This window comes from Myotis brandtii, unplaced genomic scaffold (genome assembly GCF_000412655.1).
Source record: "Myotis brandtii unplaced genomic scaffold, ASM41265v1 scaffold374, whole genome shotgun sequence".
Lineage (NCBI taxonomy): Eukaryota > Metazoa > Chordata > Mammalia > Chiroptera > Vespertilionidae > Myotis > Myotis brandtii.
The window spans coordinates 5,744,679-5,762,369 of record NW_005364372.1 but is presented as its reverse complement, the minus strand read 5'-3'; the positions used below and the strand labels follow the sequence as shown (position 1 = coordinate 5,762,369).

General features: G+C 34.0%; 1 protein-coding gene across 1 annotated transcript in view; it reads right to left on the bottom strand.

Moving 5' to 3' along the window:
* The window catches only part of ISPD (isoprenoid synthase domain containing), a 149,890-nt gene that overhangs the window by 78,506 nt on the left and 53,693 nt on the right, over positions 1-17,691 (bottom strand). Inside the window, exons 7-8 of the mRNA XM_014544616.1 lie at positions 14,516-14,608; positions 13,953-14,045 (exon numbers count right to left, since the gene is read on the bottom strand). Coding sequence (XP_014400102.1) covers positions 13,953-14,045; positions 14,516-14,608 — 186 coding nt within the window. The remainder of the gene's footprint in view (positions 1-13,952; positions 14,046-14,515; positions 14,609-17,691) is intronic.

Below are 17,691 nucleotides of genomic sequence, written 5' to 3'. Positions count from 1 at the left end.
CTGGCTGAGGGGACAGACCTGGGGCTGATCAGGGTGGGAGAGGCTGATCAGGGGCGGGGCTGGGTGGGGGGAGGGGCCACAGGAGATTGGCTTGCTGGACCCACCCCCTGATCAAGCCCCCTTCACTGGCTGCAGTGGGTGATATAGGGACCGGTCATTCCGTCGTCATTATGGCATTCTGGTCGCCATATATATGTAGATACACTGTTTTAGAAAAATGATACAACAAAACATCTTATCATGCTCTTTCTGTAACACAGAGAATAATGTTTTAGCAATGACAAACATACAAATGACTGAATTATAAAAACATAATTTCCAAATCGATAAACATAGAAGGATGTTTTACCACATTTCTCTGAGAAACTAATATATCAATCAAACAAAAATGAATGGTATAAAGGCTTTTTGCATTCAGTGCAGCAACTGAGTTGAGGGTTTTTTATGTTTCCTCCCAAGTTTTAATTCTATTGCTGTTTTTCTGGCTGTTCTCATCTAGGAAAAGTTGCATATGAGCTGATGCCACTTCCACATTATATGGGCCTAACTCCTTTCTTTATCAATCACATATAAATTAATTTTTCTTATAAAGATTTGTGCTGTAGCAAAAACAGATAGGTTGAACTGAAGGACATGGTACCATGTTTTTTGTCAGCTTTTTAAAAGAATTTTTATTGATTGTTAAAGAGGAAGAAAGAGGGAGAGAGAAAAAGAAAAAACAACAAATCACCAATATGAGAGGGAAACATCCATTGGCTGCTTCTTGCATGCTCCCAACTGGGGACCGAGCTAGAAACCTGGGCATGTGCCCTGACAGGGAATCGAACCCACAACCCTTCAGTGCATGGCACAACACTCCAACCAACTGAGCCACACCGGACAGGGTATTGTACCATGCTTTTTAAAAGTTGTCACCAAATCATGAGATGTCTAAACAGGGACTGGAATACTTTCACTCCAGCTATAGATGGTAAGAAACAACAAACACTAGCTCCTTGGAAAGAAAAAATGTAACAACACTTTTAAAAAAATCAGTAGGCCAATGCTGTTCACCACACAGTGCATGAATTCAATTAAGGAAATGGTGCATGAAAGTGAGTTCCAGGCAAACTATTTATACATCTACAAACTGCCTATGTTATCCCATCAAGCCAAGTATGTACTTAAATTATAGGGAAACTCAAGACATGTAGTAATAGAACATAGAAGATTAATGCAGATCCTATACTTGAGTAATTACTAGTTGCTGAACATTGTGCTAGTTGACATAATTAAATTTTAAAGAAACAGATATGGATATTGACTTATAAAAGGTATCATCAGGTTGAAGAAGTAGGATGCATTTCCAAGTTCTCTTTTGCCAGAAGGGGAGGCCTAATGACATGAAAAGCATAAGATAATTTCCAGCAGGTGTACTTCCTACTACCAATCCCATGAAACCTGAGCATATACTTTTCATTGTGCTACTAATTTTGAAGCTCTAAAATATAGCAGCTACTTATCAGTTCCAGGAAAACTTTCAGTTGATACAAGAACACAATCAATTTTAATTTTAAAAACTGGGCAGGTTTATATGACTACAGCAGAGGGTTGCAAAATGATCATAATAACTCAAGAGAAATGTAAATGCTTTTGCCTTAATAAAACAAACTTACAGCCTGGACAGGCTTACATCCATTGAAATAGAGCAAAACATTTCATTTGGTTGAGTTCTTTGATCTCTTTTTGCACTGTTCACTTATTTGCTACATGTAAATTGCTGTAAAAACAATTTTTCCCATTTAGGATGCCATTTTCATGCATACATAAATAAAGATAAGGATCTCTTCCTATCCCCCACCCAAATGTATATATTTTTTTAAAGGTAGCAATTCACTCCTATAAACTAGTAAATTGCTTAAACATATAACATGTGGGTAGCTTCATAGCTTTGTGGGTGGGCCAGGTTTCCACTCACAAAGTTTGGAAAAAAGATTCTCTGGGCCTCCTATCTTCTACATTCAGTCGTACACATGCTTTCTATTTCCAGCAACCATTTAATATGTTCCTCGTCCCAGAGGAATTCCAATTGATTTTTTATACTTTAAAATGTGATTTTTTCACTTGTCTCTGAGGACAGGTACATTAAATAAAGACAATAATTAACATCACATACAATATTCTTAAAAACATTAGGAATGTTCCATAACCCCGCATGTAATACTTCTCTCATTCCAGTGTCCATGTTCACGCAAAGGCCTGAAAATGGGGTCAGGATTCTCGATAGGAGGGAAAATGGACTCTTTGTTTATTTGACAAAGAAGAAAGTAAATTTGTGAAGCATAAATATATATTCAAATAATGCACTGCTTAATGCCCACCAAAGTGGAAGGAAGGACAGTCAAAATTAAAGTTCTGGTAATTATCAAAAAATTGAATTAGAATGAATCGGTAGATAGAACAGAGGTCCTCTGAATCCACACAATAGATACTACAAAATTATCTGCATATGTGTACAGAAAAGTAAATTGTATGAATTAGGCCCAACATCTTCAAAACAGAAGTTTTCAAAAGAAATAGGAGGGAAATCTAATAACCGATGAAACTGGCCAATACTTAGCAGATCAAAGTAAGAGTTCATCTTAAGGATTAGAAAACATTAGAAACTTTCATCTCACTTCAACTATTTATAAATTACATGGGTTCTATTAATGAAAATTGCTTTAATTTCATGAATTGTGCTTTTAAAAAGAAAAAAAGAACAAGCTTTCAATATTGAATCACTGCATTTTAGAACAAATTTAAATTAATGCCATCAAGAAATTCAACTCATACTTCTGATGAATAGAAACTAATTAAGTTATAAGCTATCATGGAAACTCAGAGCAAATGCTTAACAACCCATTTGTAAATCTTAACAGAATAAAATGCCACCAAAACTAGTAGACTGAAAAATAATGACATGTAACAAAAGGTAGGAAATAAAATAAATGTACTTTGCATAAATTATTAACCACACAAAAGATTTAAATGTTTCTATTTATCCAAAGAATTAAAAATAAATGAGTTTTATATCAGTACAAATGTTACATTTGTGTACACATTTTTCAAATCTTATTTAAAAGATCAAAGAAGTAATGAACCCAAAACTTCACATTTTAAGCAGTCAATAGAAAAAACTAACATTACCTTAAAAGATGTTTTAAAAAAACAAAATGAACATTTTTTTTCAGTTACTCTACATAGTGATTTCTCTTATAAGAACATAACTTTGCCACTGCTGTATTATGGCACAATTATCTGAAGCATTACATACATCTACAATTAACATCTCTACTATCCATAAAATTTTTCAGAATAAAAAGTTAAAAGCAATCCATTGATTAATATGAAGCCTGGATTTGTTTAGCTAACCTTATTTTTAAAATATAACTATATTTATTTACTAATTTTTCTCTGAACAAACATCAATCAATCAAAACCAACTTAAAAGTGAAAAAGATATTAAAATTAATAGAAAATGACATTAAGATCATTTAACAACTATGTTCCATGTATTCAAAAATCTACAAGAAAGAATGAGCATGTTAGGTAGAGAAAAGGAAATGTAAAATAGTCCTAAACCTAACTTCTAAAGTGAAAAACAAGATCTGAGATTAAAAAATTAATAACATTGGAGGGATTAACAGCATATTAGACATGGCAGAAAATGTGATTAGTGAATTTGAAAATATAGCAACAGAAATAATTTAAAATGAAACTTTGAAAAAGGAAATAAAGACTATGACTCAAAGAATAAAAGAAAAAAAATAAACAGAGCACCAGTGAAATATGGATCAACTTCAAACAGCCTAATATACAGGTAACCAAAGTCCCTAGGTAAGGAGAAGGGCAGAAAAAATAATGAAAAAATAATGGCGAAAAGTTTCCAAGTTGAATGAAAATTTAAAAACCATATTTCACACCTTAAATAGACACAGACCCCCCCCCAAAAAAATCCCAGGCTTATAAAGAAGCAGAAAAATAGGGTCCACAATAAGGAAATAAATACAACACTTTTAACTGACTCAAAACTGAAAAAGATGTTCAAATTAACAAAGATATTAAAATTATATTGGTATCCCATAGATTCTAAAGTTGAGCACAGAAAAAGATATACAAAGGACCCAAATCAAACTTGTAGAGAAGAAAATTACAATGCCTAAGATGGAAAATGCACTGTATTTATTTTTTTTAATTCAGGCCTAGGCATGTCTGCACACAGAGAATCGAACAATGAGATACACTTTCATGACCTATGAGTGCTGAGTGAACTTGCATGGCCAGCATGGTTAAGAAACATCTGCTTAGCACATGCGTTCATGATGGTGTAGGAGTAAGCTGCGGAACACAGACCACTGAGTGAAACATCACATTCTGTTGATATATTGTAATCATAGCATATAAGTTTGAAGATACCTTTGTTCCATATTATATTTATGACAAGGCCACATCTACTTACTGGATCCAGGCTTCTGGGTCCATTTAATTGAAGAGGATAGATTGCAAGAAAACAAATAAACAAAAAAACCTCCTTCAACTATTAATATTTTAAGTATCTAATGGGCCAATCAGTATATTTCAAAATCCAAATAAAATACAGAAATAGACTAGGAAAAGAAACCTTCAACTATCTTCCATAATCTTTGATTCAAAGTTTTGTCTTGGTCAAAATAACCTAATATTCTTATTAATTAAATATATAAGTAAATGCTACACACATGAACTAAAAGATAAAATTAGTGTTCCTAAATGCAAGTTTTTTACTTGCTTAATATGATAGTGATCCACTTAAAGTTTATTATTTTGAAATAAAAAAGAATGCCTCCTTCAAAAATGTTGGAAAGTCACCCCCTAAATTCAGTTTACAAGAGAAAAATTGTCCCACTTAGGAATGAGAAACATTTAAAGTTTAATCCTATATTTAAGAGTGAAAACAGAAAATCAATTAAAAGAAGAACATAGTAATCACTTATTGACACAATAAGGTATACTTTCTAACATGAACAATGAAGATAAGATTTATAAAAACTAAAAACATATCTGTAAATTAGACAATTATAATTGTTGAATGAAACAAAATTTCTTTTTCTAAAAGGCAAAATGGGAAAAAAAGTGAACTACCAAAAAGTAAGCAGGATAACATAAATCAAAATAGTGAAATTCATAAAATTTAAATTTATACAGAGCAAATAATGTCCTAAAACCTCAGGTAGAACAGTAATATCCTTCTTAATAGAATGGAGCTATTACTTGAGAAGTAATTTCTATTTAGTTCCTCATTCCCAGTCTCCTTCATTTCTGCAAGTTGCCACAAAGCATCTACCATATTTGTAGAAGGCAGCCCTGAAACAGGGTGAAAGAGGAATGTCAAGGCAAGTTCAAGTCCGTAGTCATTTGTGAATGCCTGCTCACACTGTGTTGGGAAAGGGGGAAAGAGTCTGAGTACAGGAGTGTGAAGGGAGGACTCCAAGAAGAAATACTTTTGCACTATAACACTCAAATTTTAAGGATAACAACAGTCAGGCAAGCAAACACTAGAATAATGGTGTTTCAGGTAGAAAAACTCACCAGAGGAAACATAGGTATGTCAGGTAACAGGGGACATGTGGGAACTACATCAGATGAGAGCCGCCACAGGGCAAAGTGTTCAGCGAGAGTAAGGACCGTGACATTTAGCAAGAGCCAGCCCAGGCCCAGCCTTTATGATCTGACTGAGCTTTGTCCTGTAGGGTTGCAGAGCCTCTGAAGATTTTAATAAGGAGAGTGGCTTGAGCAATTTGCAATTAGCAAAAGTTGTAATGGTGGCTAGGATGAGGTCAAGATTGAAACACAGAGACTTTGGGAAAGGGAGAGTTCCTGAGGGAAGAAGATGAATTCAAAATTTTAAACTTCAAGCACTTGAACATTCCTGTAAAACCTTAGAGAAATGATGAAGACTAGAGACAAAAACATAGAAATTGGTACATGAGCAATACTTTAATCATGAGACTTGATGACTCAGGGAGTATATGTCCATTAAAGAAATATCTAACAGATATTTTAGGTCACGATACTAACTAGCTGTAGCGAATAGGTCATTTAGGAATAAGAAATCTAAACCAAAGTTTAGGAAACAACAGTTCATGGGTGCAATCCAGCCTCCTGTTTTTTTGTAAATAAACTTTTATTGGAATACAACCACACCATTTTTTAAAAATCTTATCCTTGACTGCTTTTGCACTATAATAACAGAGTAGAATAGTTGCACCAAAGACATATGGTCCACAAAGCCTAAAATATGTCCTACCTGGCCCTTCATTAGAAAAATGCGCCAACCCTTAGTATAAAGAAGTTATCTCAGATCCAGGCAAAGAAAATGGCCTGGGTTACCTCTGGCAAAATGAGAGCACACTAGTAAATGATTTTTAAATCGTTTTCTCCTCTAACAATGTGGTTTCTATTACTTGAAAAGGGCAAGTATTGACATCCCTAATGAACGTCATGTGGTAAAGTGAAATGAGCATGAGGCATAGTCTTACAGTGAGATAATGGCATCTATGATAACCAACTCTCAGGATTGGTCTGAAGATTAAATGGGATCATGGATTTTAAAGAAAAGAATGGCGATTCATTATTTCAAGTATTCAGTAAGTGTCTGTTGTTATTAACACTAACAAAATTATACTAATAATATGCATTAGCAGGCAACATTTGTTGGGGAAGGGCTGAGATTTATAAATGTAGTGCGAGTTCCTTCTCCTACAAATGGGAAGAGCTCAACACACAAGATTACAGTTGGAGTCTTGCTGGCTTAGCAAAAAATTCAGTACTCTGTCATTTCCATAATCACAGGAAACTTTTAAAAAATAGAAATGGATGCTTCTCCCTCAAAAGACCTAGAAATGGGAATAACACTCAAAGTATTCCGAAGAGACATGCAGGTGACTTGAACCTGGCATGTCATTCCCACAGAAGAATTTCCAATGCTGTCCTAGCTGGTTTGGCTCAGTAGATAGAGCATAAGCCTGCGGACTGAAGGGTCCCAGGTTTGATTCCAGTCAAGGGCACATGCCTGGGTTGCGGGCTCGATCCCCAGAAAGGGGCATGCAAGAGGCAGCCAATCAGTGATTCTCTCTCATCATTGATGTTTCTATCTCTCTCTCCCTCTCCCCTCCTCTCTGAAATAAATAAAAATATATTTTTAAAAAAAACACACAGAATTTCCAATGCTGACACTAACATCTCACAACACTTGCTGCATCCCACCCTAGCCGGTACCAGTGAATCAAGTACCCCAGCATTTAAGTAGAATAAGTTAAGCTTCAAAAGCCCATAAAATAAAACCTCTCATGCCAGGAAAACTTCATCATACTATACTTTTCAAAAGTATCACACGTACATTTATTATAAATGGGGTTTAAGCCAAAGCATGTTTGGAGCAAGGAGTTTTTTGCACTGATTCCATCACCTTTCTATGCTTTCAATAAAGAACAGTTCAGGCTTCCCAGAAAACTGTGGCAGCATATTTATATTAGCATATGTATTACATGAATTTATTATTAATTATAGACATATAACATTTAATTTTAAAACTTCAATGATGTTAAAGATAGGTGGTTCCATCTTTTTAAAGAAATAGCATAACATATTAAGCTAAAGAATGTTCCCATTGTTTAAAATACAAAATCCAGTACACACAAAAAAAACCTAACAAAATTCCCAGGCATATTTTTTGAAAAATTGAGTGACCAAACCAGTTGTTCAATTTCTTTTTAGGGCTAAAATTAATGCAAGCTCACTGACAAAGAAGGCTAGTTTCATTTATTTTGCCTCCTGTGCATTTCATGTTAAATTTCATGCACTGATTTACTAGGACAGCCCTGGCAAATAAATTCACAAATAATTTTGCTCATCTGACTAAGCTCAGTAAACTATTTAAAATATGAAAATGAATAGTGATTCCAAGCCTGGTGCTTAATTGAGAAAAATAATTATTCATAAAACATAGGAAAGGTCTTCTGCAATTCATTTATTTGCACATTCCATTAGAACATAATTCTATCTGAAAACGAACAACCTATATTCACTAACAGAGAGAATACTAGAAATGTGTGTCCTGTGAGAATCATGTCTTTACCCATCATCAATTGCATATGCTTTACAATTAATCTTAGAGGATTTCTATATCCCACAACACAAACTTTCCAGTGACCATTGAGTCATAAGCAAAGATCTCCTAAACTTAAAATAACAGTCAATTCTTTCTATTCAATACCTTCTACAAGAATGACTTCATTCCTCATCGCTGTGTTAGATATGAATCCTTTCATAACTGAAATTGCTAAAAGGTATTTTAAAGCACAATTCTTTAGATTTTATTATTGATTTAGGCAGGAAATACCTGCGACTTATAATATTAGCAGAAAACAAATGAAAACATTTGTAGAATTTGTGGAAGTGATTGCATTTCTGCCACTGTAGCTGTGTACAACCATGAAAGAAAAAACTGCAATGTATCTTAAGTAAAAACATCCAAAGATTTCAACATACAATAAAGTTATACTTTTCTGAATGACAAAATCAAAGTAGCCATAAGGTACAGTAGCAACATGATTGAGATGGAAGTAGAAGAGGTATTTGGACTTACTCCATAGTCATTCATTGCCTATTAAATACACATAAAATATCCATTCAAAAATACATACAAATAAATTAGGGCTCTGTAATACATATGTATAAATATCATTAATTACAGAAGTATAATATAAAAGCATATAGATATAAATAAATCCAATATGGAGGCAGTAAGAATTACAACAGCTCTCTTTGTTTGTTTTATAAGAACTTGTGCCATAATAACACATTTTCTTAGCCTAGTGGTAATAGGGTTAACAGGAGGACACACACATAACAAAGAGTTAAGTAAAAGTTGAAAAAGATACATGTAAGAAACTTAACAGGATCACATGGTTTAAAAATTAAATTCAATAAAGGCTCAATACCCTGTGAAGCTAAAGTAAGAACTCATTAGCACTTAAAAGAAGGAATGTATATGCTTTTTCAATTGTCATTTGTTCTTTATTAGGAAGAAATATTAAATTCATATATGTGTGTATATGTATATTTTTAATCTTGTTCCATCTTATTATTTAACACATAAAAGTAACAAGTGTATTTGATACACTGCATATTGGATTGATTCTGTTCCTGGCTTTGCCATTGGTGAGTTGTAGAACCTTCTGGAAACAATTTACATCTCTGTGACAGTTCCCCCAGATGTGAAAAGTATCAAGTGCCAATGGATGATGGTTTTCTATTTTTTTATTTGCTGACATGTTCAAATAGTAAACATTTTGAAATATTTTAAATATCATATATTTTGATCTCTTATGTCAATAAACTACTTTCCAGTAACTAGAACCAAATTAGGCACTTTTGAAGGTTTATTTAAAATTTTCAAAGCATTAAAATCCCACATGATAATTTATGTTTTGTTGGAGTGAATTCATGAGGAGATTCTTATCTCTCATAAAGCGCCAATAAAGTTGTCTAAATTGTCAGAGGAAAGAACTCTTGTGTAACTGTCCAAATAGTTATTGTAAAATTATTTTGCTGTAGAAGAGTGATAAACTACTTCATTAAGTAAAATTAAAGAGTTTGTTTCAATTTTGAACTTCTATTTAGATTTGTTGCCAATTACTTTGGGCTATGTTCATTGAAAAAAAAATAACCTTTAAATAAGAATATACTGTTCATTGTCTCATCTGATAGTAGTACCAAGGGATATTTTGTAAAAATACTACCAGATCCAAATAAATTAGAATCCCTATTTTACTTTCTAAACCTGTGGAGGTATTTTTCAGAGCTCTCATAATCTTGACTAGAAAAACAGATGTAGTTAGTTTTGTCTCCTGAAACTCTCTTATCCATTGTCACACACAAAATAACAAATCATTCTAAGCCAAGAATTCAGCCTATAATTCACTCTTGGCACTTTTGAGTTTTGTTTAATTTAGACAAAAGCCTATGTTCTTTCAAGTGATTTTTATATCAGAAATTTTATGAAATTACCTAATACTATTTTGATAAATTCAATATATTGTTTTTCTAAATATCTGTTCATCATTATTGAAGTAGTGAACAAAACACATGATAGGAATAGAAAATATAAAACTGAGCAGGTCCCAGGTTGATGGCTATTGTAGCAGATGATTTCAAAAAGAGCTTCCAGATAATACCCTTGAGAGTTGCCAACTGAAAGGTGTTAGCAATACTATATACCCCTTGGTAACCACAAAGAAGAGAAGGCTAAGAGTAACTTTAGTCAACTCAGGATAAAGATTCTGGCTCCATGATAACTTAACAGGACTAAACAGCTTCAGAAATCACATCTGAAAAGGACTCTCAAACATAATTGCTGCACTATTTAACTGTACGAAAGAAAGTATTGTTTTTCAATGTTCATAAGGTGTTCTTGTTAAAAGACATAGAAAGGATTCGAAATTTTTAAAATTCCTTTATGCCAATCAGTCTCGAATTTAAAAAGTGTTGTTTTTCTTTCAAGTAGGGCATATTCTCCTAGTACAAGGTGTGCTTGTTATCTGAGTATATATTTCCAAAGGCCTGAAGTTAAAAGATTGCACAGGATACAAAATAGACCCTCACAGATTCTCTGAGAAACAGAGCACTTATTAAGTGACCCCATCAAACTATGTCTGCCCACTTTAATGCTGGCATGGAGTTTAGCCAAAATCGTCAACAGTCCCATTAGTCAGTCTTGAGCTGATTGCAGAAATTTGGAAAGTTCTGATAATTCAATATAATTACAATGAAATTAAGTTACATCTACCAAGACATAGGATGTCATTAAGTTGATCAAATTAACATTGGTAAATTCCTTCAATCATACTCAACACCATCAACAAATGAGAACTTGGCAAAATTACACAACTTAAAATATATAAAAAGAAAATAAGAATAGAAGTCCAAAAGAGCATGTTGATAATCAAAGTATTAATAAAGGAAATGTTTACAAAACTGAATATGTACAAAATATTTTTCAGAAATGATCACTTGAAGAAAATCACATTATCATATAATGTCTACAAGATTATGCAAAAAATTTTCATTTTTGCAAACATAACCTAATTTTCTTAAATAGAAGATAAAATAGAATAATTTAAATAAATATACTAGTTCTTTTAGGATAAAGTCCCAATTATTTTTTTTTCTACTCTTCAAGTAAAGTTTTGTTCCTTTCTTTAAGTAGCCTCTACCTACACCACTTTATCTTAGATATGAAAAAACCTTCTACACTTACTGTTTCCTAACCGATTTCACTTTCATAAAAGCCAGAGAGAATTTGACATTGTAACAATCAAACCCCATGCAGAACGTGAAATGAAATCTAACTATGGTAAATATCCATTCTTTACTCTACTTTCCCAGTGATTTGCTCCATCCTAAGGATATAGATTCTAGATATGTTCCAGTGACATTTTCTTGTTGATTTTAATAATAACCTTGCCGAAACCGGTTTGGCTCAGTGGATAGAGCGTCAGCCTGCGGACTGAAGGGTCCCGGGTTCGATTCCGGTCAAGGGCATGTACCTGGGTTGTGGGCACATCCCCAGTGGGAGATGTGCAGGAGGCAGCTGATCAATGTTTCTCTCTCATTGATGTTTCTAACTCTCTATCTCTCTCTCTTCCTCTCTGTGGAAAATCAATAAAATATATTAAAAAATAATAATAATAATAACCTTAATATCAGCACACTGAGTCTACCTATGCAATAAGAAAATAACAGGTGAACAAATATTAATTATAATAATTGGAGTGACAACTCTCCAATTTAACGTAAATTTTTATAGTGTTTGTAGAATGTAGATTTACAGTATACAGACTTATGATACTCACACTAGTTCTGAAAGACATCCTATATAATAAAGAGTTAATATGCAAAGGGTTGTTTAGCTACAAGCGGAGGAGAGGTACGAGAGCGAGGGGCAGAGAGCTATAGTGGTGGTGGGCAGGGTGGCCAACTGAGGCAAGCGGCAGGGAGCTACGCGCACACTGATTTGCACATGGATTCGTGCACAGATTCGAGCACAGGGCCACTAGTTTCCTCTATAAATAGAGGATTGTCCATATTTTCCCTAGTTTGATACAGAACACCAGGTAGTCATACAAATTCTTGCATTTACTCGGATACATAAAATGGAAAGCAACAGAAGCCAATAGAAAATTAAATTCAAATATTTACAGAAGCAATACAAAGGACTGAGTTTGAGATACAACAGTAGAAAAGAAACAGAAGAACTAACAGTTTAAAAACTGTCTGTGCATGTGTGTTTGATAAAGAGAGACAGAGGTAGAACAAAATTTCAGAAGTGACACAGATTCCCACCCACCTGGGTGCCTGCCACAAGGGCATTGCCACTAAGAAAGTCAACTTGATGGGGGATAGATCGGATATGCCAGGTGTGAGAAGATAGCAAAGGAAGTACTTAATAGAATGTTGAAAAATGTATGACTGAAGCTGGGGAATAGATGCAAGTACACTTTGAGTCATCTCATCCAAACTGGAAATAAAAGGAGCTAGACTATTAAATGAAACTAACATTGTGTGCCTGCCAAGGACCCAGTACTGTGATGTCAACTAAACTTTGCATGCACTCATTTTAATCCCAAAAGATTTAAGAGGTAGGGTTATTAGCCTCATTTCTAAAGTGAAGAAAGTAGCCTCATAAAAGTTAAGAAACCTAATCAGGGAACTGAGGTATTCTGAGATCCAGGCCTTGACCTCATCACAGCACTGTACTGCCTTTTCAGAATAATATCTGGGAACATGGACCAAATGAAATTTCTAAGCAAGTTATAATGTGGAGAAAAGAACAGAGAGCCAAACACAGAATTCTGAACTTACCACTATCCTACAGAGCCTTAGAGCCTTCCAGCACTGGGTACATTTTCATAACGTTCTTAAAAAACTTCAATTAAAACATCTATTAAAATCAGTCAAGTGGAACTTAGATTTCCATAATCAGCAGGACCCAAGCAACTTATCCTTGGGGCATATAACCAAATACAACAAACAGGGCAGTGAATTAAACCTCCTTCAATTGCTAATTTGTTTCTACTTGCACTGCTTAGTCTAGAGTTACGTCTTTATAGTGCGAATTATCTTTATTCTGTATTAATGCTCTTACTAACAAGAATTAAATTTCCACACTATGGAACAGGCCTGAGCTTTAGGAACTTGGCAATTGCTAAGCACTTGTTTGGAGAATTTCATGTTGGGAACCCCTTCCCACAGCAAAATGCTACAGATCAGATTGGGCTCCTCAGGCAGTGTGGCGGGCCTCGCCTCTAGTTTTCTTTCTTCTTGGTTTTGCTCTCAGATATTCCCCTCTGCTACACAAGTAAATTCTTTTACTCTTTCACAGAAAGATCTCTCCAAAGGTTGTATGGGCTATTCTTCTGGGAATTCTCTTTGATCTGTTGCTCACTCTACTTTTGCTGTCCATGTAACAGAGAAGATGAAACAACCTAAGAGTAAATTTTCTCTCATCTGGTTTTTTCCTCTCATTTTTTTTAACTTCAGGATTTCTTCTCTAATGGGATCCTGGTAATATGCTAAATAAAGCTCTTTCACATTATCCAAACAGCTAGTCAATGCAGCAATACATTATGAGACTTTAATAAAGAAAAAGAAATGAAATTGGTTCCTAGGTTGAATTACATTGTTTTCCAAACCTGTCAGTTCAACCAAAGAAGGAGAGGCAGTCGACAGAACTCATAGTAAGAGAGTAAGTTCAAGAATCCACAAAGAAGAGTTTCTTCTGTGGGGTTTGAATGGATTTCCTCTGTTTGATGGAATTGTGTTAAATAAAAAGTTGAATTCCAAAAAGGAAGCATATGTTTGGAGAGAAAAGTTTGCATTAATTCACTTACTGAAATAACAACAACAGGATACAAAACAGAAAGATGACTCTCTTTAAGCATATTCAGTAGTTTCTGGGTTTCTTCGAATGCAGAGGTCATAACCTGAAAGACCAGAAAAGTAAAAGGAGGTGAAAAGAAGTTCTTAAATTATTTAAAAGTTAATTCAAGGAGAAAACATGAGACTTCTATACAATCACTCAAAATATTTATAAAGCTCAATTTTTAATCAATTTTAAAGAGCACCCATAAGTTTATACCTATTAAATGTGTACCAGTTATTAATTCGTACCTGTGTATTCTTATCTGCTTTATACCAAGTACAAAATAGAAAACTGAAAATACTGTCCAAGGAAATATCAACATCTCCTTATAATGAGAATTAGCTTGTTAGAAAATGTTATTCTCCGATTTCAAAAGATAAAAAATAAAACTTCCAAGTACATATTAAATGACACAACTCACCTATCAAAATCTTAAAATCAAATATTTACTGATCAAGAAACATAGATTCTCTTCCCCATTACATGTGTAAGATCCCCAAGTGCTTTCGGTCATTTGTATTTACTACTTACATTCACGCAAACAAAACTGTAGCATTGCTCTAAGATGATTTGCTGAAGATCTCTGCCAGCTTGACCCAGAGGCCCAGATGTGACTTTCACATTCTAGGAGAGAAAAAATAGAGGGGGAAAACAGAGTTTCCAAATGAGATAGAAAGACCAAACATGAACATAAACAACTTTGTTATAAATGAATACAAATTTGCTGCAGACACAGAGAGCCAAGGACCATATGTAAAAACAAATAATTCCGGCTGAAGTTTATGAGGTTATCAAGAGAAAAAGCATTTGAACTAGTCCATAAATAATGATTATTATTTTAGCAAACAAGGATATTGGGAAATTATTTCAGATAAGAAAAATACATTAAAAAGGCACAGGATATATTCCCGTTGGGGGGGGTGGGGTTTCTTACACAAAGAATGTATTGCAGAGAATGTTGGAATAAAATTGAAAGGTTGGTTAGCTTGTTGGAGGATTCTGGAAGCATGTTAAATTACGACAGTTACAAAGAATAGGTTTAACAAAACCTGGAGTGGTTAGAGGCCAGAAAAGCAATAAGAAATTATTATATGTGACAGAGAAAAGAGTTGAACTAGGGCAATAATAAGATAAAAGAAGAGGTGAAGAGATAATTACTAGTGATAGTCCCAGACTAGATTTAGAAGGAATGGTACATATATTACAAACACTTACCTAATAAGATTTTTATTCCATATAGTTCAATATTCTAATTAATTTATATTACAACTTAATTATGAAACAAGGGATCTGTTTGGAGATATATATTACATGAATGTGTGTGTAATTCCTTTTAGATTAAATCTAAAATTGTGAATTTGTCATTAAAGTACTCCAGATCTACATATATTCTATTCAAATCTTAACCATCCAACTTCACTCTTCAACACAAATATTCTTTTTTTTAAAATATATTGTATTGATTTTTTACAGAGAGGAAGGGAGAGGGGTAGAGAGTTAGAAACAGTGATGAGAGAGAAACATCAATCAGCTGCCTCCTGCACACTCCCTACTGGGGATGTGCCCGCAACCATGGTACATGCCCTTGACTGGAATCGAACCTGGGACCCTTCAGTCCGCAGGCCGGTGCTCTAACCACTGAGCCAAACTGGTTAGGGCAACACAAATATTCCTAAACTCCAAGGTCACAAACACTGGGCTCATTCTTGCCTGTGATGGCCATCCCATGTTGACTTCAATATATACTGCTTCCTTATTAAAACTATTATATAAATATATATTTCTTAAACTCAATTATGAACAGTTAATAAATATAACATAAGCTCTTAGAAAATAGGATATAGATAGAAAGCACAGTACCCAGCGTAAGTGTTAGTTGTTGTTATCATTAAAAATGTATTTGCTCTACAATTATGTGATAAATTAAAAGCTTCATGAAATGCACACACAATATTTTTACAAACGGTATTAAATATATTATCATTTTGGTATCCCCTTTAAAAAAAAACACAAAACAAAATTATAATTTTTTTCCTTCTTGAAACTGAGACTCTTTTAATAACTGTTTCCAGTTAAGTGTAATTATTTTATTTGGTTATATTGCTTTCCTCCCAAGCAGAAACAAACAGTGTTTTCCATGCTTGAGTAAAGAAATTTAGAGATTACCTAAATATAGCAAAGGAGTCTTTGACACCTTTGATAAACAAAGACCGCATTAGACAATGCTATTAGGTTGTTTATGAAAAGGCTCTACAGCATCATCTATGCTGTCATTCCTAATGTTTCCACACTCAAACACAACAAATGGAACAATTTGCTGGCTAGAAGAACTCCCTGTTCTGTAAATATTTTGGTTCAAAGAACATTTAAACAAAATTTAAAACAATCTTCCAATGTGTTCAGTAAAACTGAAGTATACAAAAAAATAAAATGAAATACTTTCCTTACATCATAATAAATATTTTAAAAAAATTTAGTGTTAACTAAATGCAAACATCTGCATATTCAGAATATTATTTAAAACATGAATTTTAGGCAAGAAGATAGGCTGTCAACAAATGTTTTCCATTTCAAGAAGAGTTAAGGCTTAACTGAGGCTAAAAGGCTTTGGTTCATGTCCCATGGGTCAGAGGTTCAAAAATCTTTTTACAGATAGAATATGTTGGCTAGATCATCTCTGATTCTGAATTACTCAATTTTCACCCACCTCCTGTTTAAACAATGGCACAAATGTGGGTATACAAAAGGGAAGTGGAGAGAGATGCACTTTCATTCTACCCTGTAAACAACACTAAGAATTAAAAGTCTTACGGTTGTCTGGGGCTGGGGTGTGGGAGAAATGGGGAGACGTTGGTCTAAGGGTACAGAGTTTCAGCCCCACTTCTAGAAATATATCCTAAGAAACATGAAACACCAATCAAAAAGAGTGTATGCACTCCTATGTTCAGAGAAGGACAATTTACAATAGCTAAGATGTGGAAACAACCCAAGTGCCCACTAGTGAATGAATGGATAAAAAAGCTGTGATACATTTACACCATGGAATACTATGCAGCAGTAAAAAAGAAGGATCTCTTACACTTTGAGACAGCATGGAGGGACCTGGAGAGGATGATGCTAAGCAAAATAAGCCAATCACAGAAAGGCAAGTATCACATGATTTCACTTATATGTGGAATCTAATGAACAAAATAAACTGTTGAACAAAACAGATCCAGAGACATAGAAGCATGGAATAGACTGTCGAATCTCAGAAGGAAGGTGGGGGTTGGGGGATGGGTGGGGGAAAAGAGGTCCACCAAAAAACTTGTATGCATATATGCATAACCCATGGACACAGACAATAGGATGGTGGAGGCCTGGGGCGGGGGACGAGGATGGGTTTTAAGGGGGTCATTGGGAGAAAACAGGGGATACATGTAATACTTTTACCAATTAAGTTTTTTTAAAGTTTCAGTTATGCAAGATGAACATATTCTGGAGTTCTACTGTATAGCATGTTGACTGTAATTAATAATACTGTATGTACATTTGAAATTTACTCAGAAAGTAAAGCTTAAGTGTTTTTACCAAATAAAAAAAGGAAGGAAATGGTAACTATATGAGTGATGGATAAGTTCATTAGCTTGACTGTGGTGATCATTTCAAAGTGCATAGCAAAATATCAAGTTGTATATCTTAAATATACACAATTTTTATTTGTCAAT